Source organism: Myotis davidii, unplaced genomic scaffold, assembly GCF_000327345.1.
Source record: "Myotis davidii unplaced genomic scaffold, ASM32734v1 scaffold395, whole genome shotgun sequence".
Taxonomy (NCBI): Eukaryota; Metazoa; Chordata; class Mammalia; order Chiroptera; family Vespertilionidae; genus Myotis; species Myotis davidii.
The window spans coordinates 4189910-4217178 of record NW_006287904.1 but is presented as its reverse complement, the minus strand read 5'-3'; the positions used below and the strand labels follow the sequence as shown (position 1 = coordinate 4217178).

The 27269-nt window shown below is 48.4% G+C and overlaps 1 protein-coding gene across 1 annotated transcript in view; it reads left to right on the top strand.

Annotated features, from left to right (window-relative positions):
- Positions 1–27269, top strand: part of TRANK1 (tetratricopeptide repeat and ankyrin repeat containing 1) — a 79731-nt gene that overhangs the window by 47609 nt on the left and 4853 nt on the right. Inside the window, 11 exon segments of the mRNA XM_006759620.2 lie at positions 324–500; positions 1342–4242; positions 5481–5680; positions 5978–6115; positions 10405–10548; positions 11975–12131; positions 15402–15490; positions 19158–19261; positions 19368–19500; positions 24400–24545; positions 25531–27269. The exon segment at positions 25531–27269 is cut by the window's right edge and continues 2 nt beyond it. Coding sequence (XP_006759683.2) covers positions 324–500; positions 1342–4242; positions 5481–5680; positions 5978–6115; positions 10405–10548; positions 11975–12131; positions 15402–15490; positions 19158–19261; positions 19368–19500; positions 24400–24545; positions 25531–27269 — 5928 coding nt within the window.

The window sequence follows — 27269 nt, the reverse complement described above, 5'->3', positions numbered from 1 at the left end:
GCACCCGGGTTCAGCTGTTTGCAGGCCCTGCTCTCCTCCCCAGCAGGGCTGATGCTGGGGTCCATGTCCTGTTCTGGGACGGCAGGGGGAGCCAGAGAGCTGGGGGAGAAAAGGCCCACAGACAGGGCACTGGAAGGAGCTGGGCTTTCACTCTGAGAGTCTGGGAAGCCTTTGCCTGCCAGGCGGTGGTAGTGGTCCTCACCAGTCAGGTGAGCATCAGCTCCTCCCTGGGAATAATGGCAGAGGTGGCCCTGCCTCCAGGTGTCCAGGCTGTACCTCGTCATGTGAATGCAGCTCACGATGCCCTTCTCTGCCTCCCCCAGCCTTGCCCGAGGGCCTCCAGGACAGCCAGGCGAGGCCGCTAGCCCTGTGCCTACAACACCAGGACTTCCAGTTGGCTTTTCTGCTCCTGACCAAGGGTGCGGACCCCCGCGTCATTTCTCTCACGGAAGGCGACACACCTCTGCATGCAGCTCTTCACATCTTTTTGGATGTCAATGGTAGGCCTCTTTTTCAAACCGTTTTTAGCCTTGGGGAGGAGGCTGGATATGAGAACCGATGCTCTGGTTTTTTTCCTGTTGGGCAAGCCAATGATCTGGAAAAAGCCCCTTCTTTGGCAAGGCCTGCCCGTAGCTTGACAGGAAGGAGTGACCATCACGGTGAATGATCAGGGTGGGTTGATTGAGGAGGATTCTTAAGTTTCAAGTTTGGCTCCATAGCTAACAAATACTTTATTTACATCAGGGGTCCTCAAACTACGGCCCGCGGGCCACATGCAAATACAAATACTGTATTTGTTCCCGTTTTGTTTTTTACTTCAAAATAAGATATGTGCAGTGTGCATAGGAATTTGTTCATAATTTTTTTTAAACTATAATCTGGCCCTGCAACGGTCTGGGGGACAGTGAACTGGCCCCCTGTTTAAAAAGTTTGAGGACCCCTGGTTTACATGGTTTTCAAGGGTCCTGGCATAAAGGATCTGACTGGAATATCATAAGGTTATTTCAGGGTTTCTCACCCTTGGCGCTGTTGACATTTGCGCTGGGTAATTCTTTGCTGTGGGTGCTGCCCTGTGCTCTCTGGGATGCTTAGCAGCATCCCTGGCCTCTACCACTCGATGCCAGTAGCATGTCCCAAATTGGGACAATCAGAAATGCCCCAGACATTGTCACATGTCCATGGGGAGCAAATTTCCCCAGTTGAGAACCACCGAGTTGTCAAATACTTGGGGAAGTTAGGTGTTCTACGACAGTCCTGGCCGGCATCTCTCTTAAATCCAGGGGTCCCTGTTCCCTGGTAAGAGGGGCTCAGCACTCACAGAGTGTTGTCTATGTCTTTCAGCTGACATCGGTTTTAACTTCCTCAACCACCTGCTGGATCTCTTCTGGTCCAACCCCGCCAAGTTTGACTACCTCAACCCCAACACCCAGGACAGCAGCGGGAACACGCTGATGCACCTGCTCTTCCAGAGGGGCATGCTGAAGCGCATGAAGAAGCTGCTAGACCTGCTCGCCAAGTTTGACATCAACTTCAACCTGAAGAACAAAGAGGGCAAAGACGCACGGCACCGGATTAAGAAGAACGCCCCTCTGCTCTTGGCCTGGAACAAAGCTGTGGCGGAGAGCCGGCGGAGGAGCCGGCAGGACCCCACTGCCCACCCGGGGAAGTTCCCAAAGAATGCTGTCCCTGGTCAGACGGCTCAGCTCAAGTCCCAGCTTCCATCTGACTCGCTGCTGTGCGGTGACCCTGACAGACCCCTGCCCGAAGGGGCCATGGTTCCTGACAGCTGGGAGACGCTCTCGGACGCCCAGATGGCGAGGCAGGAGTCTGGAGTGGCCAGGCCCTGTTCTCAGAGGGACCGCCTTGTGCAGCACATCACGCGCCTGATCGAGAAGGTTGAACTGGACGTGTCCCTCCCGGAGGACTGTCCACAGGACTCCAAGCCCCTGGAGATAGGAGCTGTCACAGAAACGAAGAGGGAGGAGCTCCAGCGAACCCTGGGGGTGGGGGGCTCTGACGGTGGTGGAAACAGCCCTGCTGTCCCTGAGGCAGGGGGTGGACATGCTCAGGCAGGCCTCGGGACTTCACAGCTCACGCCCGCTGGTCACAGAGGCGGGGAGGACACTAGCGATCAGGATAGCTGTCAGGAGGTGGAGGCCTGCCTCCAGGACTTCGAGAACATGACCTGGGAGATCGAGTGTACCTCTGAGATGCTGAAGAAGCTGTCCAGTAAGGTGATGACCAAGGTCATGAAGAAGAAAATCATCCTAACCATCCATCAGCTAGGGAACGGCGAGTGGACGCAGGGCCTGCAGAAGCGGCTGAAGCACCTGAAAGGAAGCATCCAGCTCTTCGAGGCCAAGCTGGACAAAGGGGCCCGGATGCTATGGGAGCTTGCCATCGACTTCTCCCCTCGATGCAGCGAGAACCCTGAGAAGATAATCACCACAGAGCGGAGCTCACACCCCATGGAGAAGTCGGGGCGGGTCTACACAGAAATCATCCGGATCTGGGACATCGTCCTAGATCATGGCAAGCTAACGGACTCCATCCGGGCCATCTGCAGCGCCTACAACCGCGGCCTATCCTGCATCCTGCGGAAGAAGCTGAGGGGCATCAACAAAGGCCAGGTGTCGGCCAGCATGAGAATCCAAAAGCGGATACCCCGCTGCTACGTGGAGGACACGGAGGCGGAGAAGGGCAGGGTGCCTGTGGAGCCCCAGTACTTCCCCCCGGCCAGCGCGGTGCAGACAGAGTACAACGTCATGAAGTTCCACAGCTTCAGCTCCAACATGGCCTTTAACATCCTCAACGACATGACGGCGACAGTGGAGTACCCCTTCCGGGTGGGCGAGCTCGAGTACGCCGTGATCCACCTCAACCCCCGGCCGCTGGAGCCCATCATCCTGATCGGGCGGAGCGGCACCGGGAAGACGACGTGCTGCTTGTACCGGCTCTGGAAGAAATTCCACATCTACTGGGAGAAAGCCGAGCAGGCGGGAAGCCCGCTGCTGGCCAAGCAGGTCTGGCTGAAGAGAAGGTTGGAAGTGGAACCCAGAAAGGAGGGTCCTGGTGAGGAGGAGGAGGAGGAGAAGGAGGAGGACGAAGAAGAGGAAGGTTCCATCGAAGTGGAGACAGTGGACAGTATAGATGAGGAGCAGGAGAGCGGAGCCTGTGCAGGGACAGCCAATGAGGACCCTGGGAGGCCCAGCCAGGTGGCAGAAGTATGTGCCCCAGAAGGTCCCCAGCAGCTGGAGCATTTACACCAGATCTTTGTGACCAAGAACCACGTGCTGTGCCAGGAGGTGCAGAGGAATTTCATTGAGCTCTCCAAGTCCGCCAAAGCCACCAGCCACTACAAACCCTTGGAACCCAATGTCCACAAACTCCAGGACCTGAGGGACGAGAACTTCCCTCTGTTCGTCACTTCCAAGCAGCTGCTCCTCCTGCTTGATGCTTCTCTGCCCAAACCATTTTTTCTGAGAAATGAAGATGGCAGCTTAAAGAGAACCATCGTTGGGTGGTCCACGCAGGAGGAGCTGACCATCCCCAACTGGCAGGAGGAGGAGGAGGAGGCTGAGGGGGATGGGGACAACGTCGAGGAGGATAAGGTTGCGGAAACACGTTCGTGTGACATTGACCCCCGGGTGTATGTGACATTTGAGGTGTTCACCAATGAAATATGGCCCAGGATGCACAAAGGGAAAACCTCCTACAACCCTGCACTGATTTGGAAAGAAATAAAATCTTTTTTGAAGGGGTCTTTTGAGGCCCTCAGTAGCCCCGAGGGGAGACTCACGGAAGAAGAGTATAAGAAATTAGGGAGGAAGCGGTCCCCCAATTTCAAGGAAGACCGGAGCGAGATCTACAGCCTCTTCTGCCTGTATCAGCAGATCAGGTCCCAGAAGGGCTATTTTGACGAAGAGGATGTTCTCTTCAACCTGTCCCGGAGGCTGTCGAAGCTCAAGGTGCTTCCGTGGTCCATCCACGAGCTCTATGGCGATGAGATTCAGGACTTCACGCAGGCTGAGCTTGCGCTGCTGATGAAATGCATCAATGACCCCAATGCCATGTTCCTCACCGGGGACACAGCCCAGAGCATCATGAAGGGCGTGGCCTTCCGCTTCAGCGATCTGCGCTCTCTGTTCCACTACGCCAGCAGAAGCACCGGGGACAAGCAGTGTGCTGTCCGGAAGCCCAAGAAGATCCACCAGCTGTACCAGAACTACAGGTCCCATTCGGGTATGTCTAGAGCTCGGACTCACCTACGAGAGAGTTGCTTGGGAACTGTCCTTGGGCTGCTTTAGAAGCTGTGGCCTAGCTTGTTTTTTTTCTTTTTAAATGTATTTTTATTGACTTCAGAGAGGAGAGGAGAGGAAGATAGAAATAGAAACATCAATGATGAGAGAGAATCATTGACTGGCTGCCTCCTGCATGCCCCCTACAAGGGATCGAGCCCGCAATCTGGGCATGTGCCCTGACTGGGAATGGAATCATGACCTCCTGGTTCATAGGATAATGCTCAACCACTGATCTATGCTGGCTGGTCTTCTCATGATTTCTTTATATTGTATATCTTAATAAGTATTAGTAAAACTTCCTTTTACTACTTGGTAACAGCAATGGACACATAAGCCCATTTCATGGTCATCTACCAAGAACATAGTGTCCTGTGTGGTGTTAGGCAAAGGGCACATGCGCCCAAGACTAGTGGAGAGACCCAGGGTGATCTGCGTGCATTGGAGCTTCATGTCCTCACAGGTGTTGACTGACTCCTCGGACCTCAGAGTCCCTTTTTGTCACATTGGGATTATCTGGCCTATCTCAGTGGGCAGTTGTGAGGATAAAATGGGGTGATTTCTGTGAATGTGCCTGTTGTGTGGTAGCATTCAGTCAGCTATTACCTTAAGCTTAGACAAAAAATGGGACCCAGGGAGAAAGCTCTTCAGAATACCTTTTCTCCAGCTCTGACAGTGTTTCTTGGGATAGCTCTCTCTCAGCTGGCTATAAACCTGATGGAAAAGGGCAATGGAGGCCTTGGTTGCAGCCTTAGCTGACCTCCAGCACTGCTGTTACCATGGCAATGTTGTCTCCAGTCCTCTAAGCGGCAATGAGAGGGGACAGGATAAGTCTTGTTTCCTTACCATCTATACTGGCCCCTGATATTCACATTCTAACAACTCCCATTGTTCAGATTACATTTCTGCCTTGACTCTTCTTTATGAGGCAATTTTCTCTAATATGAATGTAGGTCAGGAATGAGATTCTACAAAACCTCTGCCTCCATCCACTGTGCCTGGAGTAAGAATGGCTCAGGGCCAAAGTGATCATCTAATGAGAACTGGAGATTGGCTTGCAATTATATGCATTATCTGGACCAGTACTGCTTCTCAGGAAAACACTCCCACACAAAACCCCCAAATCCCAGCCATTTTGTCATGTTGTTCAGTATTGGACATGTATTTTCTGTTTTATCCCAGGAATCCTCAATCTGGCCTCAGGAGTAGTGGATTTACTTCAGTTCTATTTCCCAGAATCTTTCGATCGCCTTCCAAGGGATTCTGGCCTCTTTGATGGTCCCAAACCAACGGTCCTGGAGTCTTGTAGTGTAAGCGACTTAGCAATTTTGCTCCGAGGAAACAAGAGGAAAACCCAGCCCATTGAATTTGGGGCCCACCAGGTGAGCTTCTTGGGATTGTTTTGAAATAAAAGGCAGTTTGCAATTGAAAAAAAGGTTGGAGAGGCTAAATTATTCTACAGGGTAGAAATCAATAGCCCTTCTCCCAGAGTGGGTGAATTTCAGAGATGGGTGAGTGACTAATTGTTACTAATATTTCCACTAGCCTGGCCAACCAAGTCCATGCTGGCTACTTCTTACTCACATTACTGCCTCCTATAGAAAAGGACTGAGGTGCAGCTGATTTTTCTTTGTAGAGTCTGATGTTTTTTTCCTCCTATCTCCCTTTTCTTTTTCTAGGTGATCCTTGTAGCCAATGAAATGGCAAAGGAGAAAATTCCAGAAGAACTGGGGTTAGCGCTTGTGCTAACAGTTTATGAAGCAAAAGGCTTAGAATTTGATGATGTCCTCCTTTATAACTTCTTTACTGATTCTGAGGTATGTCATACTGACTTCTTTTCACACAATGCACGTGTATGTGTGAGTTACCCTGCCAATCTGGGAAAGAGAATTTGGAGCTGAGTAGAAGAGAGTTTGCCAAAGGTGCCTATTTCTGTTTTGGAGTATCATCCCTTTAGTGTGGGGCTTGGAGTGTTTGATGTGGGTTTTGACAGTGGCTATGAGTTGTTTCACACTGTGTTATGGGCTGGTTCCCGCCCTTCCTTATTTTCTTGTCTTCACTTTCTTCTAAATGCCTGGTACCCAAGTGCCAGCTGCCAGTTTTCACTAGCTCCTGTTATCCTTGACTCCCAAGGATGCTCAAGTTGGAGTGAGCTCTAAGGAGAGCTTTACAAGTGAAGGCAAGGGTAGCAGAGTCCACCCAATGAGGACAGAACTGGGCAAGGTCAGTCCATAGAGAGAGACAACTCCAGGAAGACAAATGAGGCTTGGTTCCTGCCCATTGGATCAGGTAATGCGGGGGGACGAGAACAGCCGCCTGCCTGGGGGCTCCCTTCTGGCATGGCTTCGCCACCACTGCTTGCCCACCCATGCAGACAATGGCAGCAAGAGTGTCCCCAGATTGACCCCCCAGTGACCTCTGTGCCAGCTCATTGCTTTGACTTGATGGTCTTTCTCAGTGCATTATGGGTAGAGACACTAACTCAAGACCACTGTCCTTGGTTTTCTAGCCACTGATTTCTCTTCATCACTGTGTTTGGTGGGGACTCAGGCTGGCTGCTGACTGTGGTGTGGGTCTCCTTTGGGGACTTAGCTGGCTGTGCCCTGGTCCCTGTTGCAGACGTCCGCTGCACATGGCACATGCTCGGAAGGGCTGTTTCCATAGCCAATTCAAGAGCACTGCTAGCTTTGACACTTTAAAATCTGCCCCAGAATTGACCCTTTACATGGAATCCTTACTCTTTTTGTGATCTTTGAAAAAATGTCATGTTTGACTTGATAATACCTATAACTGAGGTTGCCATGGCTGCTTTACAGTTTGTGAAATACCTTTTGAATGCATTACCTCACTTTATCTCCCACCAGCCCTCTGAGGTTGTGTGTATTTTTATTACCCTAATTCTGCAGATAAGGCTGAGTGTCATGGAAATGAAGTCAATTGCCTATAGTGATAAGTGGCAGAGCCTAGACATGAACTCAGATGCTTTGAGTTCTAAATTTCACTGTACTCCCTTCCTTTTAAAGCCCTGCATGTAAATCAGCTTCTAGAACCTTCCACAATGAGTGTATCTTTGCCATACCTTAAGTGCATTCCTTTTCTGTTGACTTTTGCTAATAAAATCAGATGCACTCGCATTAAGCCTGGAACCATTTTTAATCTCTGAGGACTAACTTTTTTTTCTCATAATACATCCATTGGTCATGGTTGGACCGAGGCTCTCCTAAAGAGGAAGGGGTAAGAGTTGTTGTTCCTGTCCTTTATTAAGTGCCAGTTGTGTGCTTGTGCCAGTAAGAAGCTCAAAGAGCTCTGGGCTTATGGATCTGTAGCTTGTGGTCGCCTCTGTTTGTGAAAGAAAAACCCAGTGATTGTCTCACTTTGATCCTGGAAATGGCAAAGGCCCGCGATACCTTGACCCTGTGCTCCCACCAGTGGCTCAGTGAGTTGCACGAAATTAAAACAATCACAAGTGGAATCTTTTGGTAATATCCACTCCCTCCTTTGTGCACAGTAAGACTTATAGAAAGACCTCTGATGTGCTTCCCAAGGTACCAGGCAATGTAATTCTGCATTCCCAGAATGGAGCATACCCTTAGTCTGTCATTTACAACCTCAAGACCCCAACGTGTGAGAGGAAATGCTTTAATCAAAGCAGAGGAAAGACAAGGATCACATAAGTCCCCAGTCGCCTGTGGGCTGGCTGCACAAGTGGGGTTTCTTTCGGGGTGACTGGCAGAAGGCTGTTGAATAGTAATTGCTGTTTGAGATGGGGGACTGTGGAGGGCTCCTCCCCATCCCTGGCCTCTTCTTCCACCCATCCTGGCTTGTGTTTCTGGCAGGCACTCGCTTTGCAGAACCTGCCACTTGGGTGAGCATGCATGTGTGGGCATATGTGCGTGTGTGTGCATGCATGTGTGAGGGGGTTCTTACTGCCCTGATTTGTGAGTTTTCTCTCTAGAAGATTTACTGTTTACCTGTTCAACCACAGGTCATCAGGGCCATCTCCTGAGATGGAGAAGGAGCCAGGGAATGTTACACCAAGCCCTTCCGTAGGATTTCGCCTCAGATTGGGGAGGGGCAGTCATTCTCCCAGTCACCCCGAAACTCTCCTCCTGTGGGGACTTGGAAGGGTGCCTGCCATTTATATTCTACCCCAGTGGGGAGTCCTTTCCTTCACACTCATGTGCAAATAGGACAGGAAGGACTTCAATAACCCCAACCTCTGTGGGTTGCAGGCCCTACAGTGGAACGGTAGGCTTGCAGTAGAAACAGCCTTGTTCCTTCACAGTGATGAGTCCCAGTAGAAGCTGTCAGATTTAAAGGCTTCTTGCTTGATTGCCAGAAGTGGTGCAGGCCTGTGGTCTTGTGTCTTTGTGCACAGATGCACAGACTCACTTTTAAAAGGCTTTGTCTCGAAAGTCGAATGTGTTTTATTTATGGAAACAGTTGTCAGGTGCCATGCGAGCAGCTTTTCTTCCCACTCAGCGGTTCTAAAATGCATTGTGCTTCACCAGCCCTTCCAAGGCCAGCCAGTCTGCACCCCATGCTGTCTGCTGGGAGGTCCTCCCAAATGTCAAGTATATATGTCTCTGCCTGCTTTCCTTGGCAGACAGTTTGGTCGTGAAAACAGTTTTACAGAGAGGACAGTCATAATATGCCCTGAGAGGTTTTTGTAACTTCCAGCTACTTAAATGATTACATGACTCACATCTCTTTTCAGAACCTGGTGATTAATTCCATAGTTGCTTACTGGCATAACCATTCTTATTTGAGAGATAGTGTTTAAAGCATTTAACCTGAAGTTTATATAGTTTAAGTCATGGAATAACTGACAAGAGGCAATGAGCAGTATCCACTCCATTTTACCTTGAAGAGACACATAGGTGGCAAGTAGCACCACTTTAGGAAAAGCAAAGCAAAGTCTAGGAGAGTTAACAAGCTACTCTCACAAGTCGCAGTACAGTATGAAATCTGAAATGTCGTAGGAATTCTGGACTCTAAATACTACATGTGACCTGGGTACTTTAGCCACACAGGGTCTGCAAACCATGCCCCCAGGGCCCAAATCCACCCCACTGACATTTTCGAATGGTCTGTGGGCTAGACTGGTATTTACCTATTTTAAAATGGTAAGAAAAAACAATTAAAAGGAAAGTAACATTACGTGGCACATGAAAATGATACTAAATTCAATTTTAGTTTTAAAAAATACATTTTATTAGAAAACACCATGCCCATTAATTTACATATTGACCGTAGCTGCTTTGGTACTGTAGTAGCAGAGTTGAGTAGTAGCAAGAGAGACCATAGGACTCACAAAGCCAAATATTTATTATCTGACCCTTTAGAGAGAAAAAAATTGCCCATTCCTAGTCTACAGAGTCAGTATGATTTGAGTTTACATAAAGGAGAAAACTGGCTAAAATATTGAACTCTTTATCAGCCATAGTATTAGATACTCACCATTAATGATCTGCTTTTATTTTCCCAACAAACTTGGGGAGTTCTAGCATTCTCATTTTATAGAGCAGGAGAATGAGATCAAGAAGAGACAAACGGTTTGTCCAAGATCATGTAGCTAATAAGTGAAAGGACTGAGATAGGAATTTGTTCTGTCTGAGCTCAGAGTTTACCTTGAACCATGTACCTCACAGCTCTGGAATATTCTTCCATCCTCAGTGAATAAGTTAGTTAGAAAATGCTGCCTCGTGTGTTTTAGCAGCTGACCTTAAGTGGCATCTTTTAAACATGCAGTGAAAAGAGGCGAGGACACTGGGCTCCTTTCTCCATTGCCTGTTGAAATTCTTCCAACAAGAACTTCTTGGGCCCTTGGCATTCCTCTGGAAGTGGGCACAAGTGCCTGGCTTCCCAGCTGTCCTGACCACATCTGCGGGAGATTTCCTGGAAGCTTCGCTGACCCTGCCTGCGCAACCTGAGACCCAGCCCATCATCTGGAGGCCATAGGATGGCCCCCTCCTCCTAGCCGGGGCTGATGGCCTGGTCCCCAGGCCAGGAAAAGGGGGGCTCAATTCTCCATGAGGTTCGGGGTGGCTGTGTGTAGAGTTGGAAAGCATGCTCCGTTGGTCTTTAATCTGTCCTTGTTGTTCAGGCTTACAAGGAATGGAAGATCATTTCCTCGTTTACACCTTCATCACCCGACTCCAGGGAGGCAAGCGGGCCGCTGATTGACGTGCCCCTGGACAAACCCAGCTCCTCTCAGGGTCGCTCTCTCGTGAATCCAGAGATGTACAAGGTGATTTTCTGCCATTTGTCCACACAGGTATTTGACAGGGAGCCAGTGACCCAGGCTGGGATGAGAAGATGAGATTGAAGATGGATGCTTGCTTTTGGCTCTTCCCGAACATCAGCCCTGGGGAGTGGAGGCAGGCGAGGGAGCGGCAGGGATACCCGTGTCCGAAAAGTCCCCGGTCTCAGTAGAACCGGGCCCGATGGGTGGGCACTGTGAGAAAGTGGAGGGGGTGGTTGTACCTTCTGTTCCCTTCAGGAACTGTTCAGAAACTTTGATGTTGCTGATAGCAACTCAGAAGTGAAGTCCAGAATCCTAGTTAGTGGAGGCTATTGTTCAGCAGCCTTGACTGTTAAGGGGCCCAGCTTTTCTTGCCCTTCACATCTCAGCTACGTCACTGAGGAGGCAAAGCTGAAAAGTCTGACCTCCTTCCCCACTGAGGGATAATGGGGAACTCAAGAAAGTGAGGGTGACATTATCGAAAATTGAACCAACAAAACCAAAACTACTCTCTCTTCAAGTACAACCCTAGTTTTATGTCTCAAAGTATCAAACAAACAAAATAGCAGCTATCAGGTTATTTCTGTAAATGCCTCGAAGGCTCTGGAAATAGAAGCTAAATCCCCTAAGCTTTGCAAACTTCTAGGTAGCCACTCATCCGTTGTTGTCTTGAAAGATGCACTATTTAATCAAGTAGGCCATCCCTGGTCCAAGTCATAATCACCTTGCAGCTACAGTGCTCAGTCATGGGGTCAGTCATGGGAATTTAGTACTTGGATGGTTATAATAGAAGTATAGGACTGGTTTAATTTTTAAAAATAAGTTACAGTCATTGTGTAAGATATGACCATTGGGGTAAACGAAATGGAAGGTATATGGGACCTCACTGTACTATATTTTTCTAAAAATATATTTTTATTGATTTCAGAGAGGAAGGAAGAGGAGGGAGGGAGAGAAGGCGGGAGGGAGGGAGAGAGAGAGAGAGGAAGAGAGAGAGAAACATCAATGATAAGAATCATTGATCAGCTGCCTCCTGCACACCCCCTACTGGGGATCAAGCCTGCAATCTGGGCATGTGTCCTGGCTGGGAATTGAAGCATGACCTTCTGGTTCATAGGTTGATGCTCAACCACTGACCCACACCAGCAGGGCTCTCTGTACTATCTTTGTAACTTCCTATGAATCTATAATTTATTTTGAAAGATAAAACTACCATATATTCAAGGGAGGTGCTGAACTAATGTGTACTCCCTGCTGGAGCTGTGTTGATTAGTCTGAGACCACAGTGAGCTCCTCATTCTTCATCGCCTTGCTGGACTTCTCTATAATTTACTTCCTGTATTTCTCCAGAATCAGGGTTAGCCCATTGAAGTGCGTCACCTTGTAGCTCCAGGCACAAGACTTACGGTCTCTGTCCTTATCTCACCTTTAGCTCCTCAACGGAGAGCTGAAGCAGCTGTACACAGCCATCACCCGGGCTCGCGCCAATCTCTGGATCTTCGATGAAAACCAGGAGAAGCGGGCTCCTGCTTTTAAATACTTCATTCGAAGAAATTTTGTCCAAGTTGTGAAGACAGATGAAAATAAAGGTCAGATCTCATTAACATATTCTGTCTGTGGGATAGAAAGTGTGTTACTCCCACTTGTTCTTAGGGTCAGATATAAAGGGTATAGATTTTGAGATCTCCCTGTTCATTTATTGGTAAAGTGTGATGGACAGTGTGTTGTAGTGGGATTGGGAGGGTTAACTCCTTTAGGGAAGATCTTTTATTTGTCCTTCACCAGTGAGGGCCATGGTCAAGGGTTAGAGGATATAGGCTCTATTGGGAGAATACAAATTGCTGTGGGCTTTTGGATAGCTGATTGGCAATATCTATAAAAATAAAGAATGAGCATAGCTTCTGACCCAGTAATTCCACTCTAGGAATCCTAGGATATTCTTGTATAAAATCTCAAAGATACATGAACAAGGGTGCTCACCACAGCCCTGTTTATAATGATAAGAAGCTAAAAACGACCTATGTGTCCCCCAGTGTGAAACCATTCATAGTGGCTCCTATGGTGCCAGGAGGACTGGTGGTTGTGGAGATGTGGGCACCTCTTCTCAACTTTATGCCCTTCCAGGCTGTTTGCAGTGTTTTCATTTTTTAAAAGAAGAACATTTTCATAATTTACAGAGACTAGTTAATTAAAAAATGGAGTGAAGGTCTCCTGCTAGGATAACTCGGGAGAAATAATCAGCCCTGCATAAAGGAGAAAATAGGGTCTTTCTTGTGGGTTAGCAGTTGAGTTGGCTTGTCCAGGTCTTAGTTAATTTCTCCAAGGACAGGGCCAAGCGCTGGGCTCAGCTGCTGCACAGAGATGTTTGCTGGCTTCCTGAGCGTGTTTCATCCAGTTGTATGGAGGCTCTTTCTGGTGACAGCCAATGGCTCGGTTCGGAACCAGAATTAGATGTTCTGTTATGGCCCTGACTGTTGGGGTGTAGTGGGAAGAGTCAAAGGCTTGGGTTAACCTAGCGTCTCATTAGTGTTCTCCACCTGTGTAGCCACATGACCTTGTTCAGGTCCCACTTTCTCTCCCTGGGCCTTCGCTTCCTCAACTGAAAGGAAAATGAGTGGGTTAGCCTACTGTGGGCATCCTTAATCTCCCTGCATGCCATTATTCTCAAAATCTGTTCAGGCATCCCATTATAAGAGACCATCAAGATAGGCATTTTACAAATTTAAAAATTCAAAATGAAAAAGGATTACAATTTATTATGTCTTGGTAGCTTAAGAATACGAGGAAATGCCCTGGTTGGTTTGGCTCAGTGGATGGAGTGTCGGGTTCCAGGTGCAATTCCAGTCAATGGCATGTACCTAGGCTGCAGGCTTGATCACCAGCCCAGTCGGGGCATGTGCGGGAGGCAGCGAATTGATGTGTCTCTCTCACATAATGTTTCTCACTCTCTCTTTCTTCCCACTCCCTTCCACTCTCTCTGAAAATCAATGGAAATAAAGGATTAACCAAAAAAAAAAAAGAAAGAAAGAAAGAACACAAGAAAAGTACAGTCCTAATTGTGTTATAAATAGCACATGGTCAAGTCTTTGCGAACATCTGTTCCCACTGTGCCAGGGAGCTGGGGATGAGTGTAGTGACTGATTCGGGTTTCTTCAACACAGTGCGGCAGCGTTCACTGGCCTTCTGCAGAGAAACTGCAGCACTTGGCTGTGAGTTAAATGTCACCAGGGCACTGGTAGTGCACACTGAGTCAGAACAAAATGCTGCGGAGTCATCTTTGCACACGGTGCTGTAGGGACAGCAGAGGACCCGCAGGGAGGGGTCAGGCTGCAAGGCTTAAGGCATGGTTTTGCACCTTCTAAACAAAGCTGGCATGACTGCCTGGCTCCCCGGTTGACATCCATTGTCTTGGGTATCTCTGACCACTTCAGCTCAGATTTGGCTGTCTGGGTTGTCCTGGTAGTCACTGATCACAGCTGAGATCAGATACAGGGAGCCAGATATTGATGAAGCTGTGGCTCAGACCCGCAGAATGTTGCCCACTCCTGGTGTCACTCAGGGGGCGGGGGGTGGTGGAGCGATACCCTCACCAGCAGGCTAGTGAGGCTAACAGGTGGGTCTGACAGCAAGTGGTTATAACAGTCTATGTTCACCAAGGGAGTATCATACTGCTCACTATGAGTGCAAAGTTGGCGCCTTTGGGAACACTGTGAAATCCCATCACCTTGTCCCTTGCTAAAGTCTCGACATGTGAGTTTGCTAAGAGGTACGTGGCTTTGGATTTTCAAGGAGGAATTAGGATTGCTACCTGTCTTCTAATCCATAGTCATAGAAAAGGAAGGTAGGGCCCTAACCGGTTTGGCTCAGTGGATAGAGCGTCAGCCTGCAGACTGAAAGGTCCCAGGTTCGATTCCGGCCAAGGGCATGTACCTTGGTTGCGGGCACATCCCCAGTAGGAGGTGTGCAGGAGGCAGCTGATCGATGTTTCTCTCTCATCGATGTTTCTAACTCTCTATCCCTCTCTCTTCCTCTCCGTAAAAAATCAATAAAATATATTAAAAAAAAAAGAAAGAAAAGGAAGGTAGGGCCAACCAAGTTCAAAAACCAAAAAATATATTTTCTCACCGCCATCGCCTCCTTTCGAAAGCCACAACAACCGGGCCTGGTAAGCTATAACATATCTTTAAATGAATGCCAGAACGACAACGCAGATGTATTCTTTTGCTAGGGGTGCCATAATAAAATATCACAGACGAGGTGGTTTATACAACAGAAACTTATTTTCTCACAGTTCCCAAGGTTAGAAGTTCAAGATCAAGCTGTGAGCAGGTTTGCTTCTTCTGAGGCCTCTCTTTCTGGCTTCCAGGTGGCCTTTCCGCTGTGTGAGCCCCTGGCATCAATCTCCTTTTCATTTTTAAAACATATTTTGTTGATTTTTTATTGAGAGGAAGGGAGAGGGATAGAGAGTCAGAAACATCGATGAGAGAGAAACATCGATCAGCTGCCTCTTGCACACCCCCCACTGGGGATGTGCCCGCAACCAAGGTACATGCCCTTGACTGGAATCAAACTTAGGACCGACCCTTCAGCCCGCAGGCCGACGCCCTATCCACTGAGCCAAACCAGTCAGGGCTCTCCTTTTCTTATAAGGACACCAGTTGGATTGGTTCCGGGCACACCAGAACAGCCTCATTTAGGCCCAATTTCTAAATAGACTCACATTCTGAAGTACTAGGTTAGGGCTTCAATGTTTAAATTTTCAGGGGTTGGTGAGGGGGAGGACAAAATTCATCCCCTAAAAACAGGTTTAAGTGAACAAATGCCCAGAGAAGCAAATTTACTTTTCTTTTTCATTTTAGACTTTGATGATAGCATGTTTGTTAAGACCTCAACTGCTAAGGAGTGGATCGCACAAGGGGAATACTATGCCAAACACCAGTGCTGGAAGGTAAGGGGCTGGACCAGGAGGCTGGGGAAGTCTTAGTGACCGGTGGCCTCATCTAGCCTCACCGGCATGTCTCTTACCATCATGTTTCCCACCAGGGCAGGGTGGGGATAATGGTGCTTTTGCCACTTCCTGCAACATCAAGTCATCCCTGGATGAGGGTAGTTCCCTGTCATACTCCTTCCCCGAAGCAACCATGGCAGCCCTTCATTTTGGCCAAGGGCCAGCGTGTGCTGATACAAAAATGGAAGGGTTTTGCCCCACCAAGGAACACTGCTAGTTATTTTCTTTCCCTCCTGTGTTCTGTGCTTAAAGGCTTTTGCTGCAAACATGTGACAACTTTTTTATCCTCACCTGAGGATATGTGTGTTAATTTTGGAGAAAGAAAAAGGAAGAGAGAGAGAGCCCTAGAGAAACATTGATGTGAGAGACAAACATTGATCAGTTGCCTCCCCTATGCGCCCTGTCTGGCGATCAAACCCGGACCCTTTCAGTGGATGGGATCAACTGAGTTCCAAACAACTGAACCACCCAGCCAGGGCAATCAAAAGACATTTTAAAACAGTAATAAATTAGTCCTTTTTTTTTTTTTAAGTTGATCAGACATAGACTTCACTGCCCATTTGAGTCTGATGGGCGCAGGCTAAGCTTTTTCACAAGACTGAGCTGACGGATTTCTAGCCACAGGACATCTTAGTGAGCCTGAGCAGTGTTCTTCTGAGAAATGGTATCACTGGCAGTCCTCTCAAAATACTGAACCAGCTTAAAGAGCCCCATCCCTTTCCCCACAGTCATTATCCCTCCAGATCACATGGTCTCGGGTGGGGCACCATTGAATGTGTGTCTGCTGTGATGTAGTGTTAATGACATCTTCACCTGCAGGTCACAGACACCTCAGCTCAACCAATTCCACATGGGCCCAGTCTCATTCCATCTGCTCCGTGTGTCACCTGCAGCTTGTCTGAGTTGTCCCCCTCATGGTCACATGATGGCTGTGGCAGTGCCAACCATCTCAGCAGCATCCCAAGCAGGAAGGAAGGGCAGGCACTTTCTTCTCCTGGGTCTCTTTTTTATCATGAAGTCCCCAGTGGACTTCTCCTTACATCTCATTGGTTACTACTCAATCACATGCCCATGCCTGGCTCTATGGGAGTCTAGGAGAGCTATCCCATCTGGTCTTTCATGGGAGGCAGGTTCTGCCATCAGGCAAGAAAGGTAGGAGTGGGTGTGGGTGACTGACAACAGGGTCGGCCACCACAGGCATGGCCACACGGAAAGGCACGTTTCCCTCAGATTTGGCTCCCGCAGGCGCCCGGAGTGCCCCGTGCTTGCAGGCGCAGGCAGTGCTTCCTGAGAGAACACCGGAACTGAGCCTGGGCCAGAGCACGACTTTGCCTTCCCACGCCTCCGCGCTCATGCTAGGCTTGGTCCAGCTCCTCACACGTTACCGGAAAAGTGCCTGCAGTTTCTCTTGCTAATCCCGAAGAAATGTTCCGAGACAGTGATTTCTCCGAAGAGCTTGTCCTGCCGCTTTAATGATCTTTCTTTTCATTGGAATTTCTTAGCGTTGGACCCGAGTGAAGGTACTGGGAAGTGATGAGTGCAATGAAAATACAAGTCAGAACTTACTGGGAGTCACTGTTGGAGGTGTCTTCCATCTGACATGCCTGGAGAAGGAATTCCAAGAGTTTTCTTTCCCCAAATTCTTAGGAGAATTTTGTCTCCTATGGCAGAGAAAGTGGTTTTAAGTCTACAGCAAGTAAGTCATATGTAGGATTCACCTTTTTTCTGCATACCGAACACCTCAAAACTTAAGTGGCTTAAAACAAGTCACTTAGGCAGCTCACAGCTCTGTGGGTTTGCAAAGCTGAGTTTAGCTGAATAGTTTTGGTCTCAGCTGGGGGCCTCACGTGTCTGAACGCAGCTGCCAGGTGGCAAGCAGGTTGCTTCTGGCTTTTGGCTCAGGGGTGATGGGGTGATGGGGTGATGGGGTTCCTGGATCACATGCCCTTCAGCCTCCAGCAAAGGGTGGTTCATATGACACCTGAGCAGGGTTCAAAGAGGGCAGCAGACACACTCAGTCCTCCTGAGGCCTGGCCTGGATTGCTCCAGTGTTTCTTTCCTGTGTCCTGCTGGCCAAGCAAGTCACAGCTGAGATCCGAAGGGCGGGGACATAGGCAGCCTTTATAATGGGAGAAGGTGCAGGGTTATTTGATAAAAGGGCATGGACAGATACAGGGAGGAATGAAGGACTGTGGCCACCCTTGAATCCCAAGGGGTGAGAAAACAGAATTTGCACTGTTGGGCATATCTGGAAAGTATTTTCGTAAATATGTAGTCTTTAGCTGCAAAAGTCTTTTTAGGGGAGCCAGCACAGATGAGAATGTTATAAAAAGCCTTCTCCTCTCTGACTTTATTTAGACTCCGCTAAAGGACTTCAGGACTCAGGTGGTTTATTGAGTTTCTGGCTGCCTGTCAGTGAATGTTCCAGAACCACTGTACAAATGAGAACTGCTTGAGATTCATTCCTTCAACAGATTCCTATTAAGCTAGGGGCCAATATTGTGTTTAGGTTGTGGGGATATGATGATGAGCGAGGCAGGCAAACAGAAGATTGCACTGTCCCAGCTGTTGAAGATGTCAGAGGTGAGAACCAGCTGCCCCCAGAACGACCTGTCCTGGACAGGGAAAGCTGCTTCGAGTAAGGGAGTGTTGAGCTGAGACCTATGGGATGAATGAAGTTAACCAGGCAGAGAAGGGATGGAAGAACATCTCAATCGGGAACAGTATGTGCAAAGGCCCTGTGGTGGGAAGGGATATGGCACAGATCACAGGAATAAAAGGAAGCCCATGGGGCTGTGGGTGCTGCAGCAAAGAGCTTGAGCAGAAGAGATGCCATCCTGTCCTTTTTATCAGCAAGTGCCACTTAACCCTTCCCTTGCCCATGAGACCCAATCTCGACCTGTTGGGCAGAATGTGAAGTTTCTGCCCCTGTAGCCTGGGCTTGCAGACATGGTGTCAGCATTTCTGTTGGAGAACAGCAGCTTTCTGCTGGCAGGGATTGGGGTGCAGGCTGACTCCCCTGTGACACTTGTCTGCCCACCTTCTGTTTGGTTTACACAGATCTGCATGTCCCAAGGGTCTAGTCAGTTATCTTCTGGGATATGTTTGGTTACTGTCTCTATCCTCATTTCTACCCCCAGTGGGTGCACTGAGGCTGTTTCGCCAACACCACCAGTTAGCCGTTACAGTCACCAACCGGGAGAACCTGTATTGAGCCCAGAAAAGCCACGGTGTGCCTTTGGGCCAATTACTCGGTGTCTCTTACCTGAAGTTGCTACTCTGTACAAGAGAAGGATGTAACCTCTCATGCGTGACTGTTGGATGATTAACAGAGGGTGTTATTATGGTGGCCTGTAAAAGTATGCACTATGTACCCTTTCCATGGCTGCCGGGTACTTCGAGAAGGAACCTTTGAGTGTGAAGTGTTAGCCGGTAACGCTATTGGACTTGATCCTTGGAGTCTGTTTTCTTTAGCTCACCAGCACCTTCCTCTCCTCCCTCTCAGATTGGGCTGGGGTAGGCCTCATGTTTTGTCAGCTCAGACACTCTGGTTCTGTTGGTCACCTCCATTCCCTCGCAGGGAATCAAAACCTTTCGCCTTTTCCAGGTTGCAGCCAAGTGTTACCAGAAAGGAGGTGCGTTTGAGAAGGAGAAACTGGCCCTGGCCCACAACACCGCCCTGAACATGAAATCCAAGAAAGTCAGCCCCAAGTAAGAGCCTTGGTCCTTTCAGGTTTGCTGTGGTGAGCTCAGCAGGTAAATACATTGGTGTTAGGTCAACGTCCCATGGAAACTCTGTTTTGTTTCCCCCTCACAGGGAAAAGCAGATGGAGTACTTGGAATTGGCTAAGACCTATTTGGAATGCAATGAGCCAAAGCTGTCCCTTAAGTGTCTGAGCTACGCCAAGGAGTTCCAGCTCTCCGCTCAGCTGTGCGAGAGGCTGGGGAAGGTACAGTCTGGCCCACGGCTGCTCCTGGGAAAACTGGGCTCCCTGTGAGCAGATGGGGGGCGGGGGGAACATCTGCCTCTCTTGCTTCAGGAAGGAGCTCCAGTCCTCCAAAGAGGGAGAGGTTGGCCTTGTCCACTCTAGGATAGTCCTTCTTTCTCCATTTGCACAAATGTTCAGAGGACTCCAAGGATGCGCATGTGTGTGTGTGTGTGTGTGTGTGTGTGTGTGTGTTCATGTCTGTGGGAATGTTTGAGACCTGATATTAACCATGGGGAGGCCATATGTTCAAGTCAAAGGGAAGACGGGCTTTAGAATATTCCTCTTCTCTTTCTCTGTGTTCGCAGTCTGGCGTCCGTCTGGGTGAATGGCTTGGCATTTGCATGGCTGTTGTTCTGTGTTCCCTGTACTTGCTCTAGATCTGCACCGACCATTCTGGCAGCCACTAGCCGCATGTGGCTATTTATTTTAAAGTTTAAGTTAATTAGAGTGTGAGAAAATTAACAGTCCATTTCCTTAGCCTCACCAGCCACATTTCAAGTGCTCGCGGTTACAGAACATTTCCATTGTTGCAGAAAGCTCTGCTAGACAGACTGCTAGCCTAGGGCACGACGACTCACAGTGGGCAGCGGGCTGGCCGAGGCCACACACTATGGCTTTTCTGCAACAAGATTGGCACAGAAGATGAAAGTAAGCAGTCAGACATTTTTATAACAATTTAGCATTGCTATGCATCCAACTGGTGATAATTTTCTTAGTGAACATTTTTTATTGAGGTAGAATAGAATATGACATTGTATTAGTTTTAGGTGTACAGCATAGTGATTTGATATATGTACTAATATATATTGTGAGGTGACCACCACCATAAGTTTGATATCACCACACAAAGTTAAGATTTTTTTCTTGTGACGAGAACTTTTAGGATTTACTCTCTTAGCAACTTTCAAATGTGCATGACAACATTACTGACTATAATCACCGTGCTGGAAGTTATGCAATTTGTTTTAATGAATCAGTGGCAATGGATTGGACGTGTAAAACCATTGAGTCCTTCACCGCCGGTTGTCTGAGAAGCAGTGCTCTACAGTGTCCAGCTGTGGCTGGTGCATTTGCCCTAGTGGGTTACCGTGTCGCTCCAGGAGAGAGGTAGGTTTCCATGTCTGTATGTGAAATGCAGTAACTCCCGGATCCTCAGAGCACCCCGAGCATTAGGTGGGGTGGAGGTGAGACCTGTGGGGAAGTTTGAAGTGTGGCTCCCATGCTGCCTGCCCTGCCCCATGTTTATTATGGGATGTGACTTAGGATGTGGGAGATGGGATGGAATAGGAATTTTAGTGTGGCTGGAAGCTCTGGGTGCTAAGATTTCAGGAACTAGAATAATTTCCAAACTCTCCATATCCCTTAGTCTCTAATGCCATCACCCTCCATTCTCTAATGCCACCACTTGGACCCCAAGCAGTGACAACTGCAGGCCTATGCCTACTGCTTTCCCCTTTTTGCCTACCAGTGCCAGTCATGACTGAGCCAGAGACCCCTTCCTATCTGTCACCTCACCTTCCCAGCCTGCCAAGCTCTGCCTCTGAAAGTGGTGGGGAGGGGACCTAGGCAGCCATAGCACAGCCCACATTCTTCCCTCCAGGACGTTAGTGCCCACAGAGTGTGCAGACCGCCTGCTCCCATAGCCACAGCCTCCTCCTCCTTTCCACTCCTGCAGGCTTGACCAGAACATTCCATAGCTCCAAGCCCCACCCAGGGGAGAGTCTGGGCCCTTTTTTGTTTTGCTCAGGCCCCTTCCTGGAAGAGGATTGGACCCTCAGCCAGCTTCTGGCCTTTTGGGAGCATCCCACCAAATCACCAGCTTTACTCAAATTGACCAGCTTGGCAGCAGCCTTTGTGAGAATCCTTCAGCCACATTGCCTCCCTGCTCCCAGCCCCACGTGTGTGCTCCCTCCTCCCCCACGGAAGAAATGCCTGGGAGGGGCCGTGGGAGTGCGAGATTTCCTTTCAGGGATTCCTCTGCCTTGCCTGCCTCCAGCCTCTCCAGGGAGCAACATTGGTTTCCCTGGAAACCTCTCAAAGCCCTTGCTCTGGATGGCAGTGGGGACCCCCTCATGGAGCAGAGCCGGCCTCTTAGAGTCATCCCCTCTTTTCTTTAGCTGGGGGAACATTGGCACCTATTGGGGCCTTCACTCATACTCAGGGAAATGTTTCCAGAGTAATCAGCATTGTCGAGGAGAGGCAAGGAGACAGCGCGGTTAGATGCACTGGTTATGGAGAGGCAAGGAGCCAGGGCAATTAGGTGTACTGGTTATGGGGTTTTATCGTTGTGGAAGATGGTCTAAGAGCTCTCAGGTCTGTGCGGTCTCTGGACACAGAGGAGGCTCACACTCAAATCTTATGCATATTTTGGTCCTTCATGGAGCTTGTCGCACTAAATAAGACCCCGCTGAGGTTTATCCGAGGGCTTGGCATATGTACTTGGTTTTTGTTTTCTCTTTGGACCTCAGGTACAGCAAGTAGAGCTATGAAGTTAAATGTTAAACAAATCCAGGGACCTCGGCTGTGCCAGGCACTGTGGGTGCTCAGCAAGCAGCAGGCGACAAAGCAGGGGCTCTGTCTGCAGAGCTTTCCTCTCTGGTGTGAGGGAGAGATGACACATAAGCCAGTGGAGTGTAAGATGTCAGCGTGGTGAGAGGAGACAGGGTGGTAGGTATTGCTGTTTTAGACAGGGGGTGTCAGGAGCTGACTTTTGAGTGGAGACTCTGAGAACAACTGCTGGAGGGCATGGCAGGCCAGGGATCCCTGCAGGGGTAAGGCCACAGATGGCAGCGTGTGGGCGAGGTTGAAGAACAGCAAGGAAGCCTTTTGGCCAGAGCAGAGCGAGCCAGGTAGAAATGGTAAAATGAGCAAGAGACAGGTGGAAACAAATCATGTAGGGCCTCAGAGTCCATGGTAGGGGACTGGACTTAGTTCACGTGGGCGGAGAAGCCAGAAGGTTTGGATTGGAGGACTGACATGAAGCTAATTATTTGGATGCTCTGTCAAGAGGTCTGTAGGCAGCAAGAGTAGAAGCAGAAATGTCAAGAAAGTCTAGTGGTGGCTAAGGCTGAGATAGGTGGCCTGGATTGCCACCATGGTGATGGAGGTGATGGGAAGGGGTCATATCTGGGAAATGTTGGGAGAGCCAAGCAGGCAGGATTAAGTGATGGGTTGGATGGGGAGTGTGAGAGGGAGAGGAGTGGAATGCTCTTCTGTTCGTGGCAAGCCCACCAATGAACGTGGCACAAGGCCACACTCGTTGCATTTCATTTTGTTCATCCTCTTCCTCTTCATAGCCAGTCTCCATTCCCATTCTCTTCTTATTGGCAGCCATTCCAATGCATTTACTATATGTCCTCGTGTGCATGCGCAATGGAAGAATAAATAGTAGTATTTTCTGTGCATGTATATTTTAAGCTTATCTAAATATATCTATTCTGTTCTTCATTTTTTTTTCACCTCCTGCTATAGTGTTATGTCTGGCCAGGTTGCTGACTACTGATAGAATTCCACAGTGGGCATCTTCAACATTACTTATTCATTTCCCTAGTGGTGGACACCCAAGTGACCACCAACTCCTGGCTGCCAGACATGGTACTTTAGTGCAGGATGTCTCCTCCAGTTCTGTGTGAGACCGGGAGATGTGATGTTAGAAATGAGATTGCTGGTACCAGGGTATGCATATACTTAGTATCAGCAAGTGAAGGTGAGAGCTTTCCAGAACAGTCATACCACTTGGTGCCTGTGGGTTCCACATTCAGTGGGTACTGATTTTCTGAATTTTGCAAACCAGATGGTTGGATCTCATATGGTTTTAATTTGCATTTCTCTGATTATTAAGTTTCCCCCACAGTGAACTGCCAGTTTATATCTTTGGCTTAGTTTTCTGTTGTGTTTTTAGGAAAGTCTTTTTTTTTTCTTCTTTCTTTTTTTAATGGCTGCAGGAATCCATTTTATGTTCTAACCTGCCTAGTGTAGTACAGTAGCCACTAGCCACATGTGGCAATTAAAATTAATCAAAATTAAATGCAATAAAAAATCAGCTCCTTGATTGCAGTGCCCACATTTCATTGCTCACTATTCACACCTGGTGAGTGGCTGCCATGTTGGATAGCATAAACATGGGACATTTCCATCTTCACAGAAAGGTCGGTTGGACAGTGCTGATCTAGATGTCAGTGTTTTTCTTCTCTCTGTTAACTGTGTTTCACTTGTTCATTGTTGAACAGTTTTGATGTAACCAAATCCATCCATTCCTCTCCTGAATGTGTGTTTCAGGTTTTGCTGAAGACCTTCTTTACCTCTCAAGTCACAAGCGATAGTTTCATACATTCCCCCCAATAGTTTTCAGACTTATAGCTTTAACCCATCTGGAGCTTCACTTTGTGTATTGTGTATGGTGTGAGGTTGGGGTTTACATTTATTTTTCTCCCTATAAGGCAGTGATGGTGAACCTATGACACGCGTGTCAGAGGTGACACATGAACTCATTTTTTTGGTTGATTTTTCTTTGTTAAATGGCATTTAAATATATAAAATAAATATCAAAAATATAAACCTTTGTTTTACTGTGGTTGCAAAGATAAAAAAATTTCTATATGTGATATGGCACCAGAGTTAAGTAAGGGTTTTTCAAAATGCTTACATGCCGAGCTCAAAAGGTTTGCCATCACTGCTATAAGGAATTAGTTTTCCCCACATTACCTGTGTTTTAGTTGTGTCGTTCCCCCGCCCCCCAATGGATTCTGACAATTAGCAAGACATATGACTATTTTATTTATCACTCAAGATGTTTGGTTTATTTTTAAGATCAAAAGTTATGTTCTGAGTATTCAGAGAAGAAAATGTATTCCATCTTAGATAAAAGATGCCGCCTATTTCTATAAGCGAAGCCAGTGCTACCAAGATGCTTTCAGATGCTTTGAGCAGATTCAGGAATTTGATCTAGCACTTAAAATGTACTGTCAAGAGGAGCTCTATGAAGAAGCTGCTGTTGCAGTGGAAAAGTAGGTGGTTTTATTTTCTCCCTTCCCTACCCCTGCTTCCTGGGGCTGCCTGCCTGGGTGATGTCACCTTGTTTTTCCATAGTGGCTTGACCATGTCACCCTTCTTCCACGCGAGTGGTGGTCTCGGTGCTGGGTCAAGATCTTCTTGAGAACAGGACTCTGTTCTCCATGCTCTTTATAAGCTTTGACACAGGGTCATGAAGAGAAGGGGCTGAAGAAGAGGTTACCAGTGTGTATATAAAGTGCACAGCAATTTTGTGCTTAGTGACGGTTCTGTCCTCTCACCTTTACCTGCGGAGATTACAATTTCACTGGTGTGTGGCTAGATGCTGGGTCAAGATCTTCTTGAGAACAGGACTCTGTTCTCCATGCTCTTTATAAGCTTTGACACAGGGTCATGAAGAGAAGGGGCTGAAGAAGAGGTTACCAGTGTGTATATAAAATGCACAGCAATTTTGTGCTTAGTGACGGTTCTGTCCTCTCACCTTTACCTGCTGAGATTACAATTTCACTGGTGTGTGGCTAGATAAAGGCAAGAGCACTAGTGGGCAGTTAGGATTTTGCTTCATTGTGATCTACTGGTAGATGCTCAGCTATGTATTTATAAATATGTATATGATAGGTATGTACACATACCCTTAGTTTTAAGATACATAGGCTTCATACATGACCCAGTGGAGGCCTCCTGAGCCTTTAGCCTAGTTGCTATTCCAAAGGGGAAAAGGAAATGGTTGGGTTTAAAGCTTGACAAGGAATCTAGAAACAGCATGTGGTTGAAGCCCCCAAGAGATCTCCCTCGTGGTAATAGAATCTGTTATTCTGCATTTCTGCTCAGCAGGGGTTTGAATCCCCTCTTGGCTCCTGGGAAAGTAGGCTATATACTACATGTGACAATTTTACTTAAGTTGCCCTGTGCTGTATTTTGGAGGAAGTTTTCTATCGGTGCATGACAATGAGTTATGATTTGGGTCATCTTTCCCTGTAGGTATGAAGCAATGCTAAGGACCAAGACTCTTCCCTTATCCAAGCTCTCCTATTCAGCCAGTCAGTTTTATTTGGAAGCTGCAGCAAAGTACCTGAGTGCAAATAAGACCAAGGAGATGATGGCTGTCCTCTCGAAGCTGGACGTGGACGACCAGCTGGTGTTCCTGAAGTCTCGGAAGCGGCTCGCAGAGGCCGCATACCTGCTGCACAGGGAAGGCCGGATAGAAGAGGCTGCCATGCTGATGAAGCAACACGGCTTCCTGCTGGAGGCCGCCAGGCTCACTGCCGACAAGGACTTCCAGGCCTCATGTCTGCTGGAGGCTGCCCGCCTCAATGTGGCTAGGGACTCGGAGGTAGAACATACCAAGGCCATTCTGAGAGAAGCCCTGGATCTCTGCTATCAAACCAATCAGCTGTTCGGCATTGCTGAGGCCCAGTTCCTGCTGGGAGTGATCCTGAAAGACTTTCAGAATCTCAAGGATGCCTTCTTCAGGTTCGACACTCTCAACCACTCAGCTGGCGTGGTGGAAGCGCTCTACGAAGCCACCAGCCACTGTGAGGCTGACCCTCAGAAGGTTCTGGCCTTGGCTCCGGGGGGCTTGGAAGTCCTCCTCAATCTGGTCAGGGCCCTCAAAAGAGTGACCAACAATGCAGAGAAAGATATGGTCAAGTTTTGCTTTGAGTTTTTTAGGATTTCTCAAGTGGATGCCAAGTATTGCCAGATAGCTCAGAATGACCCTGGACCCATATTAAAAATAATTTTTGACCTGGATTTAAACTTCAAAGAGAAGAAAACAAAAGATCATTTCTTGATAATGACTGACCAAGTGAAACTGGCCCTAAACAAACACCTCTTTAGCAGGCTGTGTCAGATCACGCAGAGCCTGCTGGGGAAGACCTACCCGGGCATCTGCCTGCGGTTCATTGTTGGCTTAAAATGTGAGGACGGAAACTGTGAAGATTACCACAGGCCTCTGCGGCGTTGTGAGGCCAAGTGTTTGGTTCAGTCGAAAATGTACCAGGTGGCCATCAACGGGCTGCTTTTGGAAGCCAAGAAAGTATTCCCTAAAAGCTTAGCTGAAGAAATGGAACAGATTGATTATATTCTGTCTGCAGATAAGTATGGCCATTGCAAATCCTTCCTGAGTGTAGTCTTCCCTAAACATTTCCATCAGCGAGTGTTGTCCGAAAACCCCATGGCGTGCAAAGAGATCCTCAAACCCAATTACAAGTCCTTCCGGTCCTACAGGTTTGCTCTGAAGGAGTACATCTACTACCTGTTTCAAAACGAACGGGCGCGCAGCCGCCGGGAGTCCACCGACCTGTGGCTGAGCGCCATGCAGGCCTTCCTGCTCTCGTCCAGCTACCCCGAGGAGTTCGGGAAGCTGCTCCACCAGGAGGAAGACAACTACCACCGGGAACTCAAAGCCCTCGCGTTGGAGAAAGAGGAACGGGGCCGGGGCCGAGGCAGCAGGGTGAAAGGGATAGAGGGGAAGTTCGGCATGCTGGCACCCAACAAGGATGATGAGAGCACCGAGAAGACCCACCTGTGCTTCATCCGGCTGCTGGAGAATTGCATCGACCAGCTCTACGTGTATAGGAACCCAGAAAACTACAAGAGGCTCTTTTTCCGTTTCATGAACGTCCTGGTCAAGAGGTGCAAGGAGCCGCTCATCCCCAGCATTGGGAACACGGTGGCCCTGTTGGAGTTCCAGTTCGTCCACTGCGGGGTTCCTGGCC